At 41.6% G+C, this 23,508-nt stretch overlaps 1 protein-coding gene across 3 annotated transcripts; it reads right to left on the bottom strand.

The window, feature by feature from the left end:
* Positions 1-275: 275 nt before the first annotated feature.
* LOC143160404 (pancreatic lipase-related protein 2-like) lies at positions 276-22,873 on the bottom strand. 3 transcript variants are annotated; one of them, XM_076338127.1, is made up of 13 exons: positions 22,813-22,873; positions 18,196-18,296; positions 11,373-11,527; positions 9,670-9,795; positions 7,972-8,106; positions 6,033-6,141; positions 5,275-5,391; positions 5,071-5,193; positions 4,066-4,184; positions 3,113-3,242; positions 2,723-2,834; positions 1,544-1,711; positions 276-450 (listed from the first exon to the last, which is right to left on the bottom strand). In XM_076338127.1, exons 3-13 carry the CDS (start codon positions 11,421-11,423, stop codon positions 387-389), a joined length of 1,254 nt encoding a protein of 417 aa, XP_076194242.1. In that variant the 5' UTR covers positions 11,424-11,527; positions 18,196-18,296; positions 22,813-22,873; the 3' UTR covers positions 276-386. The 3 variants fall into 3 exon arrangements, with proteins under 3 accessions (XP_076194242.1, XP_076194243.1, XP_076194244.1); XM_076338128.1 differs by lacking the exon at positions 9,670-9,795; XM_076338129.1 differs by lacking the exons at positions 11,373-11,527; positions 18,196-18,296; positions 22,813-22,873 and having other exon boundaries at positions 9,617-9,718.
* Positions 22,874-23,508: the final 635 nt, after the last annotated feature.

Raw genomic sequence — 23,508 nt, 5'->3', positions numbered from 1 at the left:
CCCAGCCCCAGGGGTCTGATGAGGTAACGTGCTGCCTCAAGAGTGTTTGATAGACAGAAAATCTGGCAAGTTATCAATGTGATGGGAAACAGTTCTTACCTGCTTTTCTTGAGGCACTAGTAGAGTAAGACTGTGCAGTGTTATAAATGGATTTTAGCATATATGATTTCCAGTTGCTTCCATAGTTATGAGCACAATAAACTTGGTTCAAATGTGAAAAACACTGACAAGTGTGTTTGCAAAGAACTGAAAAAATAAAGGAAGCGACAGGCAGTTTGAGTTTTGCTTTAATGGCCTTGTGTACCAACATACCAACATTCCCATGCACAGGACTGATTGATTATTTGCTCAGCTGCTGTGTACAGAACCGTTGGACTTGATGACCTCTAGCAAGGTGTAAGTAACTGGGGAACTCCATATGTCACAGTTCCACGGCCGCAAAAAGTTGACCTGGGAAGAAAAAAAAAAATACTTGAATCAAGATTTACTTATCTATTTTCCACCAAAGAAAAATGAAAGGTTGTCAGCTGTCACCTTGAGGGTTGTTAGTTCGATCCATAAACCCACTTAAGTCTTCCTAAAAGCCTGCTGTACAGAATATTAGCATCTGCATGTTAACAGTAACAAGGTGAACTTCCTTCTTTTGGGGACAAGCTGTAAAATTTGAGTTTTAATACATGAATAAAATTAATCTCTAGATTCACAAATATAGAGCTGTAGATAAGAAGTCAGAAAGGCATCTTGTTAAGCTCACTTTATTTAGACTAGGTGCTTAACTAGATTACCCCAATCGAAGCTTTGCAGCTTTTTTTAGATGCTCATGCTGAAAGGGATTTCATCAGCTTCTCTAAATAATCCATGCCAATGCCAAAATATAAGGAAGCTTTTTTCCTAATATCTAACCAATATTTCTTCTGTTGTAAAATACATCAGTTAAACCTTGACCTAAACCCAGTGGATATGTAGAATAGTTGACTGTGACCCTTCACAGGCAGCTTATGCATATGTTTTTGTGCTCCTCTCCAGGCTTTTCTTTATTGAGAAACACATTTCCTTCAGCTGCTCTACACAGATAAAGTTTTCTACATCTCTTTTGCAATTTTTCCAGACTTCAGTCTGTGTGCATTATTCCTGAAGTATACTCTCCAAACTTGAAAATGACTCTGCTTCTGGTTACAGTCTTATGCCAGTTATTCAAATTAGAATAATTACTCCTTGGATCTTCTGTACAATACTCCTGGTAATGCACCTGGGGATAAGACTTGCTTTGTCTTGGTTTGTAATTGTTTTGCTGTGGCAAAACAGTATACATTCCAAATTATTCACTGCTGTATTCCTTTCCAGACAGTTAATCCCTGGTTTGTACTTGAATGTTTGATTTTCTGTCCAAAGTGTAATGTCTTGTCCTTGTTATTACTGAAATTCACATTGTCGATTGCAAGCCATGTGTCCAATTTATGAAGACCATTTTTTTCAATCCTGTCTCCCAGAGTTTTTGCATTCCTTTCCCATCCCTTCTGACCTGTAAAAGGGATATACTTACCTATGTCCATCTTCTCCGTGAATTATATTGACTGTTTCTGCTCCTACTCTTGCCCAGAGCAGAGTAAATATGGTTTTATTCCAGAGAAATTCAATTTTTTTAGTATTTTTTGGGTTAATTTCAACATCAAGGTATTTTGTATAAACTTGATCTTGAGAGAGGACTCCACTGCAAATAGAATGAAGACAGCAATGCTAAGTTTAACAGTTTAGAGATTACTGAACTAGATCACATTCTCTACAAGATTTGGGGGTTTCCTCTTTGTCACAACAGAAATTTGCACTTTTGCTGTTCTTTGCAACAGCACATGACACTGGACCAGGACTCTGAACAGGGAAAGGATGAAAAACAATAGTGAAAACTTTAAATGTGCATGTGGCAGGAGACCACTGAGACATGATAAGGGTGAGGCTGGAGCTGCCTCTAGCACCCAAGTGTGCTGAGTTTTGCAGGTATCGCTGCAGGGAGAGCTCCAGGCAAGGTTTTCAGGGAGGATGTTACAGATAAGCTGCGAACTTCTGTGGGGCTTTACTCTGCACGTGCATAGAGGATGGTGGGAGAATGCATGGAAGCGCTTGTTTCAGAGCAGGTACAGAAGAGAGTGGGAGCTGCTATTTCGGTGGGAGATGATATGAGCTGTGAATAAAGCCCACTGGCCAGACTATATAAATGTGCCACTCATGCAGTAGTGATGGTTTTTTAATATATCCCAGGCAGGAAGGAGCTATCCACTTTGCAAATTTGATAAGTTCAGGCATAGGACTGCCTTGCATGAGATCATACAGCAAGTCACTGGCAGAGCAGAGAGTCTTGTCAGCATGTGGAGTGAGTATGCTGACATGTGTGTTGCCACGCTAGTGTGGGAGTGGTTGTGCTTCAGTGCATGTGAATCGGGTGAGCATTGTATGAATTATGTGCATTCCAGAGGTGTATGTTTATTTTTTTAAGAGCAACTCAGAGAAACATGGAACTCATGAAAAGGAAGTGACTTCCACTTCATATTTACAGCCATCCATCTGCCCTCACGGGTCTTATCTATGTGATAACTTCTTTCATATCTGATGTTAAGTAGAACGTCTGTAACACAGAGTGAATGTTTGCACTGCTTAAATATGTGGAAAATGTGTAGATTAATGTTAGCAGCATTAAATGCCATAGGGAAATATTAATTTATCTTACCTGGCAATTTCATATTCTTTTGCGTTCCCCTCTGTGTCATGGAAAACTAGGTTTATGTCCCCCCTCATTTTCTTTACACCAGACAGTTTGATAAATACTTTTTGTCTCCAAGCTGCATAAAGAAAAGCAAAATAAAACTAGATTGTCATTGATATGCGAGATCTAAAAATGCTAGTATACTGGAAAGTTTTTTTTTTTTCCTAACTGGAATTCATTCATGTTAGTAAATGAAAGACTTGGTGAGCTTGAATTTTGATAACTAATGTAGCATTTTTTGTCAGAGATGTTAGCAGTTGTTTTTAGAAGCGACACAGGTGCATGGCTGTAAATGACATCAAGGCAATCATGTTTCAAACATGTGAACAACTGTAACAAACCTTCTCCACTTACTAGCAAAAGGTGGGTCTGCTGCTGTATTTAAAAAATACTTTTGGTTTACCCTCTTCAGTTTAGCTGGGAATCTGTCAGCATAGTGCCCCATCATTGGACATCGCTCCTGTGGACATGGGAAACAGTCTCCCTAGGGAACATAAGAGCATCAGTTAATGAGGAGGTTTGGGTTTTTTTGTGGTGTGTGGTGGTGGGTTGTGTTTTTTTTTTTTTTTCATCCTAGCTCTGCCAAAATTAAGGCTCAAGATGCTGTTTTGATCTTGCAAAGCTGTGGCAGTGCTGTATGTTGTCATATCTTACCACCAAAACCTGATAAACTTGTTTCAGATAACAGCTCCTGCACCCATGCATATACCAAGAGGGTGTAGAATGAGCAGGTTTGATACCTGTGTGGATGATGGTCTGAAACTCCCTAGTTCAAATATTTTTCAGCTAGAGTCTAGGACAACATATAAGCCAATTTTACCCTTCTAGTGGAAGGGAACTTGCCTGCATTCACATTGCAACACCGTACGGGGGGGGGGGGAAGGAGCATCATTCATAAGTGCATTTATTTAAGTGCTCTAATCAGTGCCCAGTGTAAATTAGAGAATAGTCAAGGATTCTGGAGGCTCCAAATGTCTCTTCTTCCAGCCAGGAATTAGTAGGATAGATCTATGTAACCTACGTGCTCTTTGCATAAAGGTTTAGGGTGAGAATTGCATGGGGTTTAATTTTTTTTCCCCTATTTTGGGAATATCATCTGTGCTTCAGGATTCATTTTCCCAGAGTGGAATAGCTGATGGAGTCACTGTGCGCTGTGCCTCACTGCATGCTTCCTCCTACCAAACCACAGCATGAGAGCACAGCCACCAGCATCCAAGTGCTCTGCGCACATAGCGGGACCTATCATGAGTGCAGAGACCTGGATTATTTTCTTTACAGCTCACCCATTCCTGGGCTGATATACTTACTGACTCAAAGGATTGGTATGTTTCACAGGGATATCCAAAGTATCCGGTGGGATAGAGGATACTTTCAAAATAAAACTCATGGCTGCGCGAGTGATGGCACCCCCCAACGATGGTAGCCTCTGCCGGAACAAAGTTTATGAGCATGTGTGAAATAACCTCCTGCTATCCTGTACAAGAGTTGCACTTGCCTCACCATGGAAACAGCCAAGGCACAGAACAGCAGAGTGGTCTTGTAATAATTTTTTGTCTGAATGTACACACTTCTAGTTGCAGTAGAAGTTACTGTTTTGTCTGTGTTTTATCCAGAGAACTGTGTGCCAGTTACCCCAAGATTTCAAGTGAGATGTATTACTCTGCTATGGTGTAATAGTCCCTTTTAAGAAGACAGCCATATATATATATATATATATATGAGATGTCACAGCAAGATGACATTAATTACAGTTTTAAAAGGCTTCATAGAGCAAAGAGGATCTGTCAGCCTTCTGCCAACCTCTCCAAAGCCTGCGAAGAGAGAGGTCTCAGGTGGAGAGGTGAGGCATGTACAGTCCCTGGAAACACTGAGTGTTTTTGCCTAATTCGTGCCTTGTAAGTGTCGGATGCTCTTTGCAGCATCTGCAAGAAACCAAAGGTGGTGGTGTCATGCTGCTGGTTTGGTCGTGACACTGGCCTGTCTCAGCCTGGAAAACCTCCTGGTGGGGTTGTTGGGTTGTTGGACTTGCAGGCTCCCTGATCCCTGCCTTTTTGTGTTCTGCAGGTCCAATTTCAAATTACACAAGCAAAGCTTAGGCCTGTATTACACCCCCTCTCCCTACAGTGTTCCCTGGGGAGCACTGTTCTGATCCAGCCTTTATTGTTTCTTATTTACTTTTCTTATTTATGAGTAAATAGGCAAAAAACAATTTTGTTTTGCTGTTTTCTCCCAAACAGACAGTTACTTTCACAGTTCACGTTTCAGGATTGAATGAAAATAAAGTACTGTGCATGTTGGGAGTGTATGTTTACCCGCAATGATAACTTCAAAATCGTTTTGTTTCATTTCTGGAATTAAATCAGTGCATCCAGGCATCACAGTTCCTCCGTTTGGGTAAAAGTCCAGGTGACCAGTGGTGTTGTACATTCCAAGCCCTGAGATACACATGGAATGATGTCAGTGTCTTGGTTGACATGCCCATCCCTGTGGATATTTACTTGCACGTGAACACTTACCTATGGCAGGAAAGTGAGCAGCATTACTGTGAATAACATCAACAAAGTTTGCATCTGAAGGATCCAGTCTCACCTCAGGAGGAGTACCTTCAAAATAAGGCCCAGCAGGGTCTAAGCCTAAAAACCCCCCACATTTATTGGTTGAGGGAGGGAGGGAGGGAGAGAGAGAAGTGTTGCACGTGTTAATATGTCTTTTGCCAACTTACAACATCAGATATTCAGTAGTGCATGAGCCATGTTGAATAATAATGATGTGAATTCTAAGCTGAACTGAAAAAAATGTGCAATAATATGGTTTTGTAAACCTTTCTGCAAACTTATTCCAGCAGAAGTAAAATATTTTTCCAATAGCCTATATAATGGCATAGTATTACTATGAAGGAGGCATTTTATTATCTGTGAGCTTATTACCGGCCTGTAAAGCTTTACGAATAGGAAAAACCAAGGATTCTTGGTATGTTGCTTTGTCTTTGTGTAGGGCTTGATGCAACCCAGTGAATGACAGTAATTTTAAAAACATATTAACTATGTATGTCCTTCCACTAAAGTCTTCCACTAAAGAGTTTTTAACCTAACTAGTAGAGAAAGAAGATGTAATAATTACCCTTGTTTCTGAGAAGCGTAAGGTTTGCTTGCTCTTATGCAAGGTGTCTCCAGCACTGCCAATAATTTAATTCCAGTCTACAGACCAGTGTGTTGCAAGTTTCTTTCCTTTAGAAACGTGCTATGTTAGCCCTGCACCTCGGTGAACAGCCTACCTGTTATCCGTCTGATGCCTCGGATCCTTCTTCCCGCCTCTCCTGCAGCATGTGCTCCCAGACTGTGGCCAATTAAATGGATTTCGCAAGGGGAGTATCTGAAGATTTTCTGATCATTAAGGTGGTGGTGGTGGGAGACAAGAACACAGGCTTTAAATACCAGGCAAAGAGGGTGTCTTACACTATGGGCCTTTGGGCCTTTGCGAACATCTAGACTGACTTCCTGCATAACGAACAGGGTGTGAGTTCCTTGAGTTAATTATTGTTTAAATTATGCTGACCTGATAGAAAATGATCCAATCTAGAATTTTAAATGCCTAGTGGTGATGGATTCACTGTTGTAGTGTTGGCATATGGTTACCGTATTAAGTTACCCTTGGTGACAAAATATGAACCTTCTTTCTCATTTAGATCAGCCCCTAATTTCATCTTCCATCAAAATGATCTTATTTTTTCTTTATTTACTCTATTATGGAGCCCCTTTTTTATCACATGTCTGTTCTCCATGTGTCTGCTTAGAATATGTGATCATATCACTCAATAATATTTTCACTGACAAACTTAGATGTGGCAACATTCATTCTCCTCTTTGCCAAGTGTCACCTGTACAAGTCCTGCACTGCTGAGATATTACACGTGTTGAAGGTGGAAGGTGATGGTGGAGATTAATCAACATGTAGGCTGCATGCAGGGGTCACATTTCATCCAGGGATTTGCTGGGTTTTGTAATGACCAAAGACAAGAAGGATTGGTTGCTAATTGCTTGAAGTTTTTACACAAAGTTTTGTTTTGACACAAAGTTTTGTTTTGTTGTGTAATGTGTGTACCAAAATAAAAGCAGATCTGTAGTACCGGCCTGTCTACCTTTATTGTTAGACAGCAGATTCCTCTGAATACGTTTTACTGCAGTACATCCATTTACAATGCGGCTTAACTTTTCCTAAAGTCAAACTCCAGAAGTTTGTAAATTGGGGAAAAGAAAAGAAAGTCTAAGGATCATTTATGCATTTTTGTAACAGAAGAAAGAGACGCCTAGACTGCAAATGGTGCAGGTAATAGAGATAGTAAATGAGAAACTGAACCCATCTTCAAGTGACCTGGGATTTGTACACAAAGAAGAAAGCTACAGAAGCAAATGTGTGAGGCTAGATATGAGTTTCCTAGGTAGAAACAGTAGACTTTACCCCAGCAGATTCTGGACAAGTGTTCTTTGATACTGAGGTGCTCGCAAAGTTGGCGCTTAACCTTGTGGGCTCTGAACTATCTCTTGCAGCACTTTAAGATGAACACCTAACTAGGACCAAGTCCATAGCCAGGCAGGGTTCTGATTTTCAGCAGTTCTAAGCACTCATGAGTCTTTCTGAAGTCAGCGGGAAATGCTGATACTCTTAAACTCTGCAGCCGAGCAGTTCTGCGCTGCATGTGTAAATGTGAACACTTGCCTTCAGGAGCATGAAGTTCACAACTGGAAGGCAACTGGACAGTTTATCGTGCCTGTAGACAGCAAATATGGCACTATCAAGTGAGCCAGCTCCTGCTTGTTTCAGTGGTGCTAATTAGCGAGATACTAATTTACTTCTAGCGCGCACACATAATGCTGGCAAAACTCTTGTAAGCACTGAACTGGTAGGCCTTGCCTCATTTCCATTGAATGCCTTCTTGCCTATATCATCATATGGAAATGTTGCCACCTACTGGTCTTTAATTAGTTGGCACCTCTTTTCAACCACATTAGCTTAATTTGCGTCTTTTGTGGCTGTGAGAAGTCCTTACAGAGTTGATAACTAGTATAATTAGCTGGATCTCAACTGCATGCATTGTACAGCTCTTCCTGAAGCACTGGCTGACCATACTGGACAAGGTTCAAAATCAAAGCAGCAGCATCATAACCCCACTACGTCCACTTAAGAATTGTAGGTGGCAAAGCTGTGTCTTTTACCTGTAAAGTTTTTATGAAATAAGCAACCTCAGCCCCGATCACACGGATGTTGTTCACTGCACTGATGTAGGTGCCTTTTGCACCTTCTTTCCAATCGGCAGCAATGCAGTTGATATTTTCCACTTCCAGTAACAGCTGATGTGGGAAGACATAAAGCAAAGTATGTAAGGAAACAAAATAACAAACAGAGATTCAACTTAAATCAGAATAAACATGGTAATATAATCATGGAATTTCTCATTCTTTACTAAACAGGACTCTTCACTGTAGCCTGTATACACTGAAACACAAATCTTCTTACAAAACAGAATATAACACGCCGTTAATCCAAAAAGTATCAATTATGAAAGACTGTAATAAAAATATTTTACTTTATACAAATGGCTTATATATATTTGAAATAATTTGGAAAAGCCACACAACTGCACAGCAGCTGCTGTGTGCAGTACGTGACTTTCTTTGAGGGGACGTTGGTAGTTTAACTGAATCGTATGGGAAGTACACTTATTTACGAAGTGTCTTTAAAACTGACATTTTCTATTTCAGCAAAGAAAGCTAATGAGTTGGTCACTTTGGTACTGGTCACTGTCTTGCAGAGATCAGTGATTTTTCCACTGGAAGAATCATATATCAAACTGTGCAGCTATAGCTTTCTGTGACTAAGGCTTAGTTAAGGTTTGAGAAAGGAACAAGGAGTGGGAACAAAAATTAATCTATGGTAAACAGCTGAAAAAGGAAAATAGCAGCTTGAAGTGATAGTGCATTGAGTCCTGGATTCCCTCTTCTCCTGTAGGCACCATAAACACAGTTTGTAGTGTGGAGAGGCAGGTAGAATTGCTGTTTCTTTTCAACTGAAAAAATTGGAAATTTAATAGAATCATAGAATCATTGAGGTTGGAAAAGACCTCTAAGATCATCGAGTCCAACCGATAGACTCTAATATTCTAGATTAAAAGTTTTCATGGACTTATGAACAAAAATAATGATGCAGATCTATGACTCAGTATTCAGTGGTCATCTTTTTCTAGCTTGTCCTTTTCCCTGACAGCGTGGAAGAAGCAGAAACTAGAGTAGATTTTGCTTATCTCTCAGAGCCAAGGCTGTCATTGACACAGTACACTCCGCTGGCCAGAGTGCACCAGCTCTGTTTTGTGGTGGCTTCCACATTTCATATTTGAAATCTTTTTTCATTGCACTCTGTAATAAAAAAAGAAAAAAAGGGGTTGCCTTTTTTGTTTTGTTTTTGTTTTGTTTTTTTCTTTTAAGAACTGAATGGTGGTGAACAAGGATAGTGTTTGTAGATTGAAACTTGAGCTTTACAACTCAGGAAGGCCTTTTGGCTGAAGGATGGTTCAATTGCTCCTAATGGGAGCAGCAGTGAATTGGCGTGTCTAATGCAATATTCCGACACCGGTGTAGAGGCTGGGGACATCTGTGTTCAGCTTATTGCTTTGATCTGATCTGTAGGGTTTGGGGATGGAAACTCTCTAAAGAAGCATGTCAGAGATGACCAAGAAGCCTTGACTATGCTGCATATTCCAGAGTGGGAACATTTTGGCTTTTGTGAAATTTACTTCTTGGTTGGTGTCTGCTACTACCTAATGAATTGCAAAATGGAAGGTGAATATTAGCGGCTAAAGGATACTGACAGATTGTAGTTACAACTGCTGATGGAAATCAGAGGATACTCTCTCATACCAAGCACATTTCTACCACCCAGCCTTTTTTTCCAGTGCTGCCAAATCCATGAATGATGAAGGAGGTTTTCCTAAGTGAGGAAAAATGTGAGTTTTGGATGGTTGAGGAGTTTATTGCTGAGATCACCTGCATGGGAAGAAAAAAAATTAAGATGTTTTATCTATTCATATTTTCAAACATTTAAAAAAAGTCAGCTAGGTCATCCCCTCTGTAGGACTCAAGGGACTACTGTGAATGGGCAGAGTCTGTGATTTTTGGAATCCAGGGACCCCTGTATCTCGCCTTTCTCAGTTCCACTGTGGTTTCCAAAGATGTAGTTTCTGCTGCTCCTATCTATTTTGCTTAAGGCAGGAAGAACCCCCTTATGTGGAATATGAAGCTGCCTAAAAGGGCCACAGTGTTGCGCGATGCCTGTTGGCCTGACTTGGACAAGTTCCTCCAGGCAGCAGCCTACCAGCTCCGTGTCTCCTGGTTCAGCTTGCCTTTTTACTGACCTCACCTTTGGCTGCAGTGGGCTGCTCTGCATCTGAGCAACAGCTCTTTTTTACTTCTCTGCATAGATGATGTTTCTATGCCAGCTACTCCAGAAAGGCTGAAAGAACTTCATGCAAGAACTGCGTGCAATAGGGGTGAAGCGGATCTTCACGCATTGCTGCAAGCTGCTTAATTATATATTTTCCTTTTACTCTGAGAATGATCTCTGACCGTCTGTATAGTTTCGGACAAATACAGGGTCTGTGATGTGAGCTCAGGGAGTTTGGGTGTGGAAGGGCTGTGCCCTAGATCATAGATACATTTAAGGTTAGTGGTTGGGAAGTAGTGCAAGGTGTATTTTGACTTATTTTATCAACAACAGAAGTGCTGAGTAACCTGCTGCTGAATGTATCTTGTGTGCTCACATGTCCCTGCTCTGCAGATCGTAAAAGTTCATTACAGCTATAACTTCTCATCCTTAGAGAGCCTGAGTTGGATTCTCAGCGTGGTAACCAGGATTGCTGTAAGCAATGTCGTCTGCAACGGCAGTGATGGCATCACAGTTCATGCCAGAGGAATCCTAAACATCCCTGTACAGCTCAGAGGACACTAGCCCTGGAAGCCTGAAAGGGATTTAGCAGCTTCATAAGCATTTGCTGAGGTGATGTGGTCCCAGACCCTGATCTTACAGGTTCCTCCGCATTGCTCTGCTCAGTATTTCAGAGCATAAGCAACTTGAGTAGTTCTGTCTTATTTTCAGAGTGCAGAGAGGCAGGTAAGAATGTAAAATCACTCAGATTTCAAGGTGGAACGTGGGTTTGGTAATTGCATAAAATCAGTCATCTTCAGACTTTTATTTTAAAAAGTCACAATATCTTCCTAGCTCAGCTTCCCTGTAAAACAGCAGTATTTGTTCTCCTACCTGAATACTCAGAAGGCTGTTTATTTGAATGAGTCTTCCACTTTCCTGAGAGACCTAAATACACGCAAAAGGTAGTCTGCCATAACCCATATCCTTGTGCAGGAAAATGCCAGGAATGCTGTTGTGTCCTACAGTTCATGCACAGCTTTTTTTTTTTTTTCATGCTTTACCCCAAATAGCTTCAATGTACCTTCAAACTATCTTCTTATTCTGACTTGTTTGCCTATGATAAGTGATGTAGGCTTTTTAATGGGTTAACAAACATTTATAGGTTTAGTCCATTCTTGATGTTAAAAATAAATGTCACCTGTGAGTTATTTCCTGTTTCTCTGGTGTAGAGAGAGAAGCTGAGGTTCATATGTTCCGGAGAGTCAGGCAAACCTGTCAGAAGTCTCCCTGGTACCCCAGACCAGGGTGGGTCATCTGTAAAACAGCCAAGCCTGGGGTAGCAAACTTCTTTACCTAGAGTAGAAGAAACAACTTGTTTATATTTTGGACTCTCTTATGCCTGATGATAGAATTGAGACTACCACAGTCTGGAGAACAGAAAAGTAAGGATTTCATTTTATGATTAATTTTGAAACCGAGGTTGTTCTTGTTTCCTTTATGGATATTGCCTGAAGCAGGTAACACAAGGGGAGCTAAATAATTTGAGGATAAACCAAATAAAGACCCAGACACTGCTTTGACACCATTTTCTAGGCTTGTAAAGCATTAATTCAATTTCTTTTAAAAAAGTCTTTTAAGAAGTGCTTGTTAGAGTTGCCCCTGCATGCTTCCTACTCCAAAGCATTGTGTCTCTGTTCGTAGGAATGAACGGTATCGATGCAGTAACCTTGTACTGTGAATGAAATGATAATTTCTTTCAATATAGTAGCTTTTTCTAGATCAAATGGGTCTCTTGCTCACTTATGCTCAACTTTCATGTTTCAGCACTGTCTGTTGTGCTAAGCATCCTGTTGCTGAGCGGTTCTTTGTATACAGCAGTCATGTAAAGATAGCTTGTGCACTGTCTTGATAGAAGTAGGACACGTGACTGAATTTCTCTGTGAATTTTCAGCACAGTTATGTCTCTTGTATTCTTAATAATAAAAAATAAACAGAGCAGAGCCTTTTAGCATTAGTTCTATGTACATTAATAGGCATTGTCATACAATGACACACAAATCATACTATGACTTCAATGTAAAGGAGAATACCAGTCATCATCTCCTATATATTATTTCATCTGAATTCACTTTCTTAGTGAATAGTTTTTATAGTTATAGTGTCTCACCTGCTACTGTGCCAAGGAGATAAAATGCAATAATCCACATTCCAACCACCTAAAGCAAATTGAATATACAGGTTAAGCATTTAATTTAGAGTGATTTGTCCTTTTTAAAAGAGCGTAATACAAAGAGAAATGCAAAGACCTGCACCTGAAGAAGAATAACCTCATACACCGATTGGTACACGCTGGGGACCTATCAGCTGGAAAGCAGCTTTGCAGGAAGAGAAAGACCTGGAGGTCCTGACGGACACAAACTTGACTGTGAACCAGCAACGTGCGCTTGCAGCAAAGGCAGCCAGTGGTGTCCTGGGCTGCATTAGGAGGAGTGTTGCCGGCAGGATAAGGATCCTTCCCCTCCACTTAGTTTTGCTGTTCTTTGCACTTCTTGCACAGCCGATACTGCATGCTTGTTGCTGAGGGAGTGAATCAGATCACGAAGTCTTGACTTTTGCCAGCCATGAGGAGGTAGGTGGGAGATGTAGTAGAACAAAGACAGTGATATCTGTAACTTGGTAAAGCCTGCATGCCTGACAGCTTCTTTAGGCTGTTTGTGCTGTTCTTAACCAGGACTCCTTGCATTTCTGCACCTTCGTATCCCCTGCTTTATTCAGGCTCCTTTCCTCTGCACTTTCCTCGCTTGGCTTTCCCATGGCAGGGGTTCCATGTATTTCACCATTCTCCTCCCCTCCCGTTTGCCTCATTCACTGTTCTCAATTTCCTCTTCTAGGTGTTTCCTATGGCACCCGCCTCCTGTTTTCCACATACTGCTTTTCTTGTAAAGCAAAAATTTTGAACTGTCACCCCGGCCACTGAGATAGATCAGAAGAAGTAATTAAGAAAAAATGGTAAATTTAGTAGGTATAAATCTTGCTATGTGGGAAACTGTCTCCAAGGGATATTTTTAGAGATTTGGCAATGTGAAAAAGCTAGAAAACCAGTGCTCCAAAGGTCATTGATGCTACCAAATGCTCTCAGAAACAAAAAAGAAACAATTGGGAATTTCACAGAATTTGTCCTTGAAGTTTGTGTCAAATGTCAGACGAGGCATATGTGATCCACCTATGTGCTTTTTTTGGTGAAACTTGGATTACTTGGCTGTAATGAGGTGGTTTCCTAACCAAGACAAATAGGATAGGTCAGAGTGCAGAGTGTGTGTCTCTGAGCACTCTCTGATCAACTCTGAAGTCCTGTGATAGTAGCTTGTTGTTTATTTGGTAGGGCAGAGGAGCAAGGCTGAATATCTAAGCAGTGAGCTTGAGTTGCAAAGTGCAGAGCTGAGAGGAATCATGAAATTTCCTTGGAAATACAATTCTGTTCCCAAGTCTAATACATCCATTGATGTAGTTAACAGAGAAGAAAACTTGCTGCTCGAGGAGAGTTGAAAGAGGAGAGGAAGTCTGGCAGTGAGTAAGAGTAGGAGGGAAAAGGATCAGGAGTTATTCTAAGCAGCTGGTGACAGACAAGAACAGAGGTCCTAACTGTTAGCCAAAAGGAGCACCTCTGTTCAGCTGGAATATCTGTCAAGAAGTACCCATCATTATGGGTCTTTGCCTGGGGATGGATTAGGAGCTGACCAAGAGCTTATGGGTCAGGATTAAAGGAAGGGCAGGAACAGGTGACATTATGGTTGGGGGTCTGCCACAGGCCACCTGACCAGGAAGACCGAGCAGATGAGGCCTTCTATAGACAGATAGGAGTAGCCTCACGCTCACAAGCCCTGGTCCTCATGGGGGACTTCAGCCACCCCGACACCTGTTGGAGGGACAACACGGCAGGGCATAAGCAATCCAGGAGATTCCAGGAATGCGTTGATGATAACTTTCTTCTCCAAGTGGTAGAGGAGCCAACGAGGAGACGTGCTATGCTGGACCTTGTTCTCACCAACAAGGAGGGGCTGGTGGGGAATGTGAAGCTCAAGGGCAGCCTGGGCTGCAGTGACCATGAAATGGTGGAGTTCAAGATCCTTAGGGCACTGAGAAGGGCGCACAGCAAGCTCACTACTCTGGACTTCAGGAGAGCAGACTCTGGCCTCTTCAGGGAACTGCTTGGCAGACTGCCGTGGGACAAAGCTCTGGAGGGAAGAGGGCCCCAAGAAAGCTGGGTAATATTCAAGGATCACCTCCTCCAAGCTCAGGAGCGATGCATCCCAACAAAGAGGAAGTCAGGCAGAAATGCCAGGAGGCCTGCATGGATGAACAAGGAGCTCCTGGACAAACTCCAACACAAAAAGGAAGGCTACAGAGGGTGGAAGCAAGGACAGGTAGCCTGCGAGGAGTACAGAGAAATTGTTCGAGCAGCCAGGGATCAGGTTAGGAAAGCTAAAGCCCTGATAGAATTAAATCTGGCCAGGGACATCAAAGGCAACAAGAAAAGATGCTATAGGTACGTTGGGGATAAAAGGAAGACAAGGGAAAATGTGGGCCCTCTCCGGAACGAAACAGGAGACCTGGTTACCTGGGACACAGAGAAGGTGGAGGTACTCAATGACTTTTTTGCCTTGGTCTTCACCAGCAAGTGCTCGAGCCTCACCGCCCAACCCACAGAAGGCAAAGGCAGGGACTGGGAGAATGAAGAGCTGCCTGCTGTGGGAGAACATCAGGTCTGAGACCATCTAAGGCACCTGAAGGTACACAAGTCCATGGGACCCGATGAGATCCATCTGTGGGTCCTGAAGGAACTGGTGGATGAAGTTGCTAAGCCACCCTCCATCATATTTGAGAAGTCATCGTAGCCTGGTGAAGTTCCCACTGACTGGAAAAGGGGAAACATAACCCCCATATTTAAAAAGGGAAAAAAGGAAGACCTGTGGAACTACAGGTCAGTCAGTCTCACCTCTGTGCCTGGGAAGATCATGGAACGGATCCTCCTGGAAGCTATGCTAAGGCACATGGAGGACAGGGAGGTGCTTTGAGACAGCCAGCATGGCTTCACCAAGGGCAAGTCCTGCCTGACTAACCTAGTGGCCTTCTGTGATGGGGTGACTACATCAGTGGACATGGGAAGGGCTACAGATGTCATCTATCTGGACCTCTGTAAGGCCTTTGACATGGTCCCCCACAACATCCTTCTCTCTAAACTGGAGAGGTATGGGTTTGATGGGTGGATTGTCCCGTGGGTGAGGAATTGGTTAGATGGTCACATCCAGAGGGTAGTGGTCAACAGCTCAATGTCCAGATGGAGACTGGTGACGAGTGGCGTCCCACAGGGGTCCGTATTGGGACCAGTACTGTTTAATATCTTCATCAATGACATAGACAGTGGGATCGAGTGCACCCTCAGCAAGTTTGCAGATGACACCAAGCTGAGTGGTGCGGTTGACACGCCAGAGGGATGGGATGCCATCCAGAGGGACCTGGACAAGCTCGAGAAGTGGGCCTGTGTGAACCTCATGAGGTTCAACAAGGCCAAGTGCAAGGTCCTGCACCTGGGTTGGGGCAACCCCCAGTATCAATACAGGCTGGGGGATGAAGGGATTGAGAGCAGCCCTGCCGAGAAGGACTTGGGGGTACTGGTGGATGAAAAGCTGGACATGAGCCAGCAAGGTGCGCTCGCAGCCCAGAAGGCCAATCGTATCCTGGGCTGCATCCAAAGAAGCGTGGCCAGCAGGTCGAGGGAGGTGATGCTGCCCCTCTACTCTGCTCTGGTGAGACCCCACCTGGAGTACTATGTCCAGCTCTGGAGCCCTCAGCAGAAGAAAGACACGGACCTGTTGGAGCGGGTCCAGAAGAGGGCCACAAAAATGATCAGGGGGATGGAACCCCTCTCCTATGAAGAAAGGCTGAGAGAGTTGGGGTTGTTCCGCCTGGAGAAGAGGCGGCTTCGGGGAGACCTTATTGCAGCCTATCAGTACTTAAAGGGGGCTTATAAAAAAGATGGTGGCAAACTTTTTAGCAGGGCCTGTTGCGACAGGACAAGGGGGAATGGCTTTAAACTAAAGGGGGGTAGATTGAGACTAGATATAAGGAAGACATTTTTTACGCTGAGGGTGGTTAAACACTGGCACAGGTTGCCCAGAGAGGTGGTGGATGCCCCATCCCTGGAAACATTCAAGGTCAGGTTGGCCGGGGCTCTGAGCAGCCTGATCTAGTTGAAGATGTCCCTGCTTATTGCAGGGGGGTTGGACTAGCTGACCTTTAGAGGTCCCTTCCAACCCAAACTATTCTATGATTCTGTGATTCTATGGTATCAATAAAATCATGATGAGAACCTGATGACAGTGCAGGAAAATCACAGATGTGGCTCAGCAAATGAATTGGAGAGCTCAGTGAGATTTGTTTATATTTAATGGAGAACTCTCATACTCAGGAGACGTATAGTCCGTGTCGGTGTTGTAAATAGTTGTAAGATAAAATGCTGGACTAATCAAGTGTGCATCAAACGTACAAGGCCAAAGCTAACGAGTACATTGCATACAAGGCCACAGCTAATGAGCACATCGTGAGAGACAGATAAATACTAGCAGAAACTGGACGAGGACAACCAAAACTGTGGCAAATAGCAGTGATGAGCCAATTTGTGACCATATAAGGAGAAGGGCCCAAAGGTTCAAGAAAAGTTCACCTCCTGCAAAGATCATAAAAGACCACAGGAGACTTCCAGAGACCACCTAAGACACCTGAAGATGCTCCTAAGGACTCATAATGCATGCGTGAAGGACTATGCAAATACTATAATTAGTTCCTAGAAATATAATGAATATGCCTGATTTTCCCAAGAAATTACTATGACTATGTATATTGCAGAACCATATAAGGGACAGTTGATGCAGCATACAGTGTGCATGCTAGGAGGAGAGATCCCCCATGCACCCGGCTGAATAAAGTAATGCCTGCTCTTTAATACACCCAGTGTTAAGGAGTTTCATTCCCGATTTTCGGTGACATCGGGAACACTACAGCAGGAAGGATAGTATAATTTCTTTTCAGACCCAAAATCTGAAAGGCAGCTAGTGAGTAATGATTTTAGAAAATGTGGGAGGTTGTTGCCAAATAAAAGTGATCAGTAAGTTTTCCTCTGAAGGCAGAAGATAGAAATGAACATGTAGCTAGGTAATTTTTTTTTTTTTTATTTATTTTTTGTGGAATGTTGACTCATTCTGTTATTAAGAGAGATGTAGTTTGGGTCGGAAACAATTTTTTAGTGGGTAGGTTTTCTATATTGGTCTATGTTAATGACAAAAAGATTGCAAAGAGGTTAAGAAATTACATCTTTGTAAAAGAGTTGAGGCATCATACAATTTGATGGGGGAAAATTCTTTCACTGAACATTTAAGAGGCTTAGAGCTGAACAAGAGAAACTGGAATAACTTGTTTGCGAATGTGATCTCAGCCTAGTCAGTATTGCTGGCAGGAAGGCTGCTGAACGCTGAGCTCAGTTGTTATACTCAGTGGAGAGAGGACATGCAGTTCTGAAGCAAAACCAGCACTAAATAATTCCAAATTGCTCTTCAGCTCAGGAAAGAAAAAAAAAAATTGCAAATATTCATAGGCTGACATCCTAATGTATAAAACCTACACTGGAGCAGTAGTTGTCCTTCACAATAGGCCATCAAATCACCTTCCCGACACTGTTGCTCAACCTGTGATTCATGGGCCACTAGTGGATGGCTTGTGAGATATGAGAAAGTCTGCATAATGACTGTCAACAGTGTATTTTTAAGCCCCACACATGTACCCACACACCTTCCTCAGGACATGCGCACAAACATGCACACAGTCTATTCATGAGAAGCAAGCCCAAATCTCAGCGTTTTTAGTTATCAGCATTTTTAACCTAATCTCACTGCAGTAAATAGATTATTTTTTTTTAATTTAAAACAAGATATGTTATTTATCTAATTGCTAAGAATTTTACTTACCATTCTCTTATCACCCTTCTTATCTCTTTCCCTGGTGAGCAGTAACAGGGTACAAAATGGCCACTGTTTGTTTTCTTTAATGAAGACTGGGTAGCTTTACGCTGAAAAAAAAGTAATAGAAAAGAGATTAAAAACCTACAGGCAACTTGGTAAAGTGAAAGAAACTGGAAGAATACAAGAGGACGAAAAAGGGGAATATTGGTAACTGGGAATTAATAGCTAGAAGTCACACAGATTTCGTAAGGAAAACGGCAACGCCAACATGAACATTCATGGCCAGTAGAATTAAGACATGAATTAAGAAGGAATATTTTATGCATGGAAGAATTAAAAAGATGCAATATTTTTGGCCCACTACTAGATAAAATGGAGCAAAAGGCAATGATGCAGCTGAAGTGAAATGTTTACACTTTTCTTTTTCTCTCTCTACCAAAACCAGCTGATGTTGTTCACACCAGAAGAGAAGTATTCATGGTGATGCTCTGTTCAGACAATAATTCTAGATCTGCTGTAGAACAGCTGCTGGAACTACATATTTTAAAATCATTGGACTTTGGTAACTCATAGCTGAGATCCTTAAAAAAATAAAAAGTTATCAAAAAAACTTACTGACATGTTTTTGTTAAGTTATTGATTAGTAAGAAAATTCCAGAGATGTGGTTTGAAGAAAACTGATACGCTAACAGGTAAAAAAAAAAAAAAAAAGATGAATGACCTGAGGAATTTCAGACTTGTGGAGTTTCAGTCCAATATCAGCCTGAGGCAGAATAATGAAACTCTCCACAGGATACTCAGTCATGAAAGAAAAATTGTGAGAAACTGTTAAAAGATTAAGTTGTGTAATTGACTTCAGTTACATGACTTGACAAACTAACATGACACTCTTGTAAGATCAACATTATAAGTCTCATGATACTTGGATTTTAATAAGATCTGCTCTGATACTTGATATTTTGGTTAAGAAATTAAAACTATACACATGTACTGTTACAACAGTTAAATAGATTAAAAAATAAATGCATGGATTAAGTAGATTAAAAATTGAGTAATTATTGCATGTCAGACTATAATAGCAAAGAACTATAAGGCAACTCCTGGATTTACAAATACAGTTCTTGCTACTGTGCACCATCGCATCACATCATGACCAAGCTGTGTTCATGTTTTTTTAGCTGTGGTTTTTGACCCTATAGTTACTCACTGCTCATGATGGGTCATCACTGATTAGGGTTTTAGAGGAATCAGTTCCTGGCATTACACGGCATGCCAACTTTCAACACTGGTATTGCTGGACATGAGCTCATACTGAAAAAAACCTGACATCTAGACTAAGGGATTAGTAAATAAAAGGTGCAGGTCATGGATATTGGATTATTTTTTATTGATTGGGAAAGTAAATGCTGTCACACTGCATATCATACTCACAGAATGGAGGTGGACATCTGAGGAAGCAATAACTGAAAAGGCCTTTGAAGTCTTGCTAATGTATTACTAGTGACTTTTGAAGTGCCAAGGAACATGTTAGTCTTTGTTTCCACATATACAGTTGGGAGAATAGTATTTTCAGTATATATATTGTATTCAATATATAGATGGGGGTATTATTTAAAAAGTACAGAGGTTTCATTAGTACTGCATGCACAGTTCAAGAGGGATATTGAGAAAATGGAGAAGGTTGAGAGAAAGTCTTCTTGGATCATCATGAGAATGGAAAAGAGGGAATGAAGAGCAAGAAGTGGAGAGAGGACTTTTTAGACCAGCAGTGTGAAGGCTCAGAGTTTAAATGGATGTTCCCCAAAGATATAACCTGAGACCAGAAAAGGAGCAGTGATACTCAGACACAGCCATAGTGGTGGAACAAGAACTAGCCATGACAGAATGAAGTCCAGGGTGTTGTCCTGAAACAGCCATCCAGCTGGAGTCACAGGGCAAAAAACATAGCTAGTTTTAAGATGGAGTTTTATCACATTTCAATGTGACAGTGAGAAGTGGCATGGACGAGGGTCAGTGACCCAGATGGTGCCTTTCACTTCTTCATCCTGTGTTCCAAAGAGACCAAACAGGAAGTTAAAGGGTCACCTGGGCAGCCTATGCTGAGGTGGGGAACAGCCTTTGTTAATATCATTATGTTCAAAGCAAGCAGTCCTAGAGCAGGAATGGCTCTTTCTGCAGTAACAATCTGCAGTGCTAGCTCATTTTCATCTGTCAACAAAGCTAAGCACGGCATCTTCTGGCCCTTCAGTCTTATGCAGTCTTTCCAATTTTCAGGTCTGCTTTTCCCCCTTCAGTACTGAAGTTTAAGTTCTTTACCTTCTTTCAAGTCTTTTTAATTTTCACCATTTGTTTTTTTCCATCTTTTCTTGCCTTATCACTCCAACCATACTTCCTATGTTTCCTGCACTGGCACTGTCCTTAAACAGAGAATATTTTTGTCAGTTCTGTCTTTGCAGTGTTTTATTTTAGCCTTTCATATTTTTCAGTAGTTTTTCAGCGCTCAGTTAACAGTGTAAAGACAACACAAAGGAGAAGAAGCCACACGGAGTTTAGCATATAAGCCTCGGGTATAGAAGTTATAGGTTAAATTGCCTGTTCTCTCAGCAAATTCTTGCATGCCTTTGAGCCTTGAGGCATTTAATTAACACTTGCTAATTGCACATCCAAGCACCGTAACATTACCCAAAATGGTAAAAGAAACTAAGGAAAAAAATTACAATAGTGTCTTTAGGCCTCATAAAGGGGATCATGTACGTATTTACCCATATGCAAATACCTGAAAATACACCATAATTCTTTTTGTTTGTTTTGTTTGAATGTAATTTTGTTGTTCAGCCCATTCTTTACAAGTATAAAAAGAATGCCATCTTTTCTAGGGACAGTCCCCATCCGGTAGCTCAGACACAGTATTTGTCCAGACTATCAAATACTGAAAACTGGTGTGCACAGTACTGGACAAAGTGCTGGTGATATGGTGTACTAATTCAGGTAGCAGAGAAGTTGGCATAGTTGATAAAATACTTAATTTCATCTCCAGCTCTGCCCCATAAATAGTCTATAGTAGGGTCCTTATTCCAGATGAAGGCTCTTTGGCACTGCTTCAATACAAATGAATAATAATAAGAGTATCTTGGCATTAGCCAGTCTCCTTTCCTGCTGGCTCACCAGCTTTTAGGTACAGTTAAGTTCTCCAGGAGGAAGATCGTAATTGAATAGCTCTGAAACCCGCAAATTTAACATTAGATAAATCAATTTTGTAATGGAGCAAAGATGTCCAGAACCTTTTGTAGATTTCCTTCTCCAAATCACTCAATACGAAATAATAACCAAGGCAAGGCAGGGCTCATATCTGTTGTCTGGTCTGGGTAATAGAATTTTCTGAGTATCTACGGACCTCTTAAACTGAATCTGAGGCAGTGGACTAGGGCATTAACCTGAAATAATGACTCAGAATAGTGATGCAAATTCTTTTCTTGAGGCGTTTAATGTGGGAAGCGCTCCAGTAAAAGGTTAGTAAGTATTCAAGGTTGTACATATATTTGTTCATCATTGGAGGATGCAGTAAAATTTGGGCTTTTAAGGTGTTTAGGTCAGTTGCTTAGAAATAGTGAACAATCTAAAGAAATTGCAGGATAATAGTAAAGAAAACCTATTAAATATCAAGTCCTTGGCTTCCCAGTTCAGGACTTTGCGCAGTATCTGCTCCAATTTCCTAAATAATAGGGTTCTCACCTTGACCCTACACTGGTATTCATACATTTGAGTTTACAGAGACAATTATGATCATTTAATCTGACTACAAGTATCATAAAAACCCAACAAACATGGTTCAGTTTTAGGAGGTGGCTGTGCCAATTCTGTGCTAACTAGGGAGCCTTCAGCTGACTTGCAGGCACCATCTGGCCACCTGTCTGTCTTTCCAGGAGGACCTTCACTGTTCCTCTTTATGATTAGGCTACTGATAGATTTAGTCAACTCTAAGACCAATGCTATTTTCCTTTTGCCATTTCTGAAATGCAGAATAACCCTCGCTGATGACTAGTTCAAGTTTCTTTCTATATGGTAGTCTACCAAAATACATCTTGTTTGCCACAGTCTTCCATTTAACAGCTCTGTAATTCTTCCCCACTTTCATTTTCCCTTTAAATTTGCAGTGCTCCTAATAATGCTTAACTTCGTAGCCTAATTTATCCTCCTTTTTCATTTCAGCTGTTATTTGTGTTCTCATGCGTTTTCCCTTAAAAAAAAAAAGTCCAGATTCCATGTGTAAATACCTTCATTTTCTTCTCCCTTTAAAAACACAGGGATGTGTTCAGTCTTAAATTACCTTAGCCCCACTGAATCCATCCTGTTTTCCTAGCTGCATTACATTATCACAGCCCAGAAATTCTCATCTCCTACAGGGATTTCCTGGTATTGAAAAGTTTTAAGCCTTGTAGCTGCTGCCAGGGTCTCCTCAGGATCATTCTGAGTAGTACTGCTGTTTGCTTTGCACCCGTTGACTCAGACCATACCGTTCAGCCTGCATTTTTTTTAAGCAGGAGTCCTTACAGTCCTCCAGCCCCAACCAGCAGTTAGTAAGGACACTTGCCCAAAAACCCTATCAAGTTTTCAGCCACTTACCACTCTGAATGCAGAAAGGGTTGCTGCTTTGCAAGCTCCGTTCAGCCAGCTCCCTGTCAAATCGTGGTTGCTACTGGCTCTTTTCACTTGGAATCAATCCCATGACGGTGGGTGCGGACCTGCCCACACGGTGTCTAATTATGGGCTTCGTGTGGGTGAGTGAGAACCTTTGTAAGAATGATACCCTTATTGCTGGATGTAACAGATGTTGCCTTTTCTTGTCTTTTGTCATAGCTAATTCATCAAAATTTTCACCTCTTAAAGTTTTGTTATAGGTTTGAAGAAAAGCAAGATGAGGCCATTTTAACCCTTGAAGGGGTTATTGTATGCAACGTTCACGCAGCCAACATGAAATCCTTACCTGTAAGCTCCTGTTATAGGCAATGGGCTGAGCCTCCTCTGCGGGGCAGTTCAGAAGAGGAGCTTAATTTCGCTGCTCTGTGTCACCTGCTGGAGGTCACCAGCTATCTGTTTGTTATCTGTCTGATGTACATACCCTGTGAACCCTTGCACATTTTCATACAATCAAGCCTGTTTATATTTTTTACAGAGAGTGGGCTAGTTTCTTTTAAAAAGGGAAGAGTAAGAAAAATTGTGTTACAACTTAGGGAGAATATAGGTGCCTGAGCATTTATTAGCTTTTTCTAGTGAAGTAACTCAAGCTCTGTGTACCCCTACCATTTTGACTGATCTATG

The sequence above is a fragment of the Aptenodytes patagonicus genome, chromosome 5 (assembly GCF_965638725.1).
Source record: "Aptenodytes patagonicus chromosome 5, bAptPat1.pri.cur, whole genome shotgun sequence".
In the NCBI taxonomy this organism is placed as follows: domain Eukaryota; kingdom Metazoa; phylum Chordata; class Aves; order Sphenisciformes; family Spheniscidae; genus Aptenodytes; species Aptenodytes patagonicus.
The sequence above is the reverse complement of the archived record's forward strand: the minus strand, read 5'-3'. Positions and strand labels throughout refer to the sequence as shown.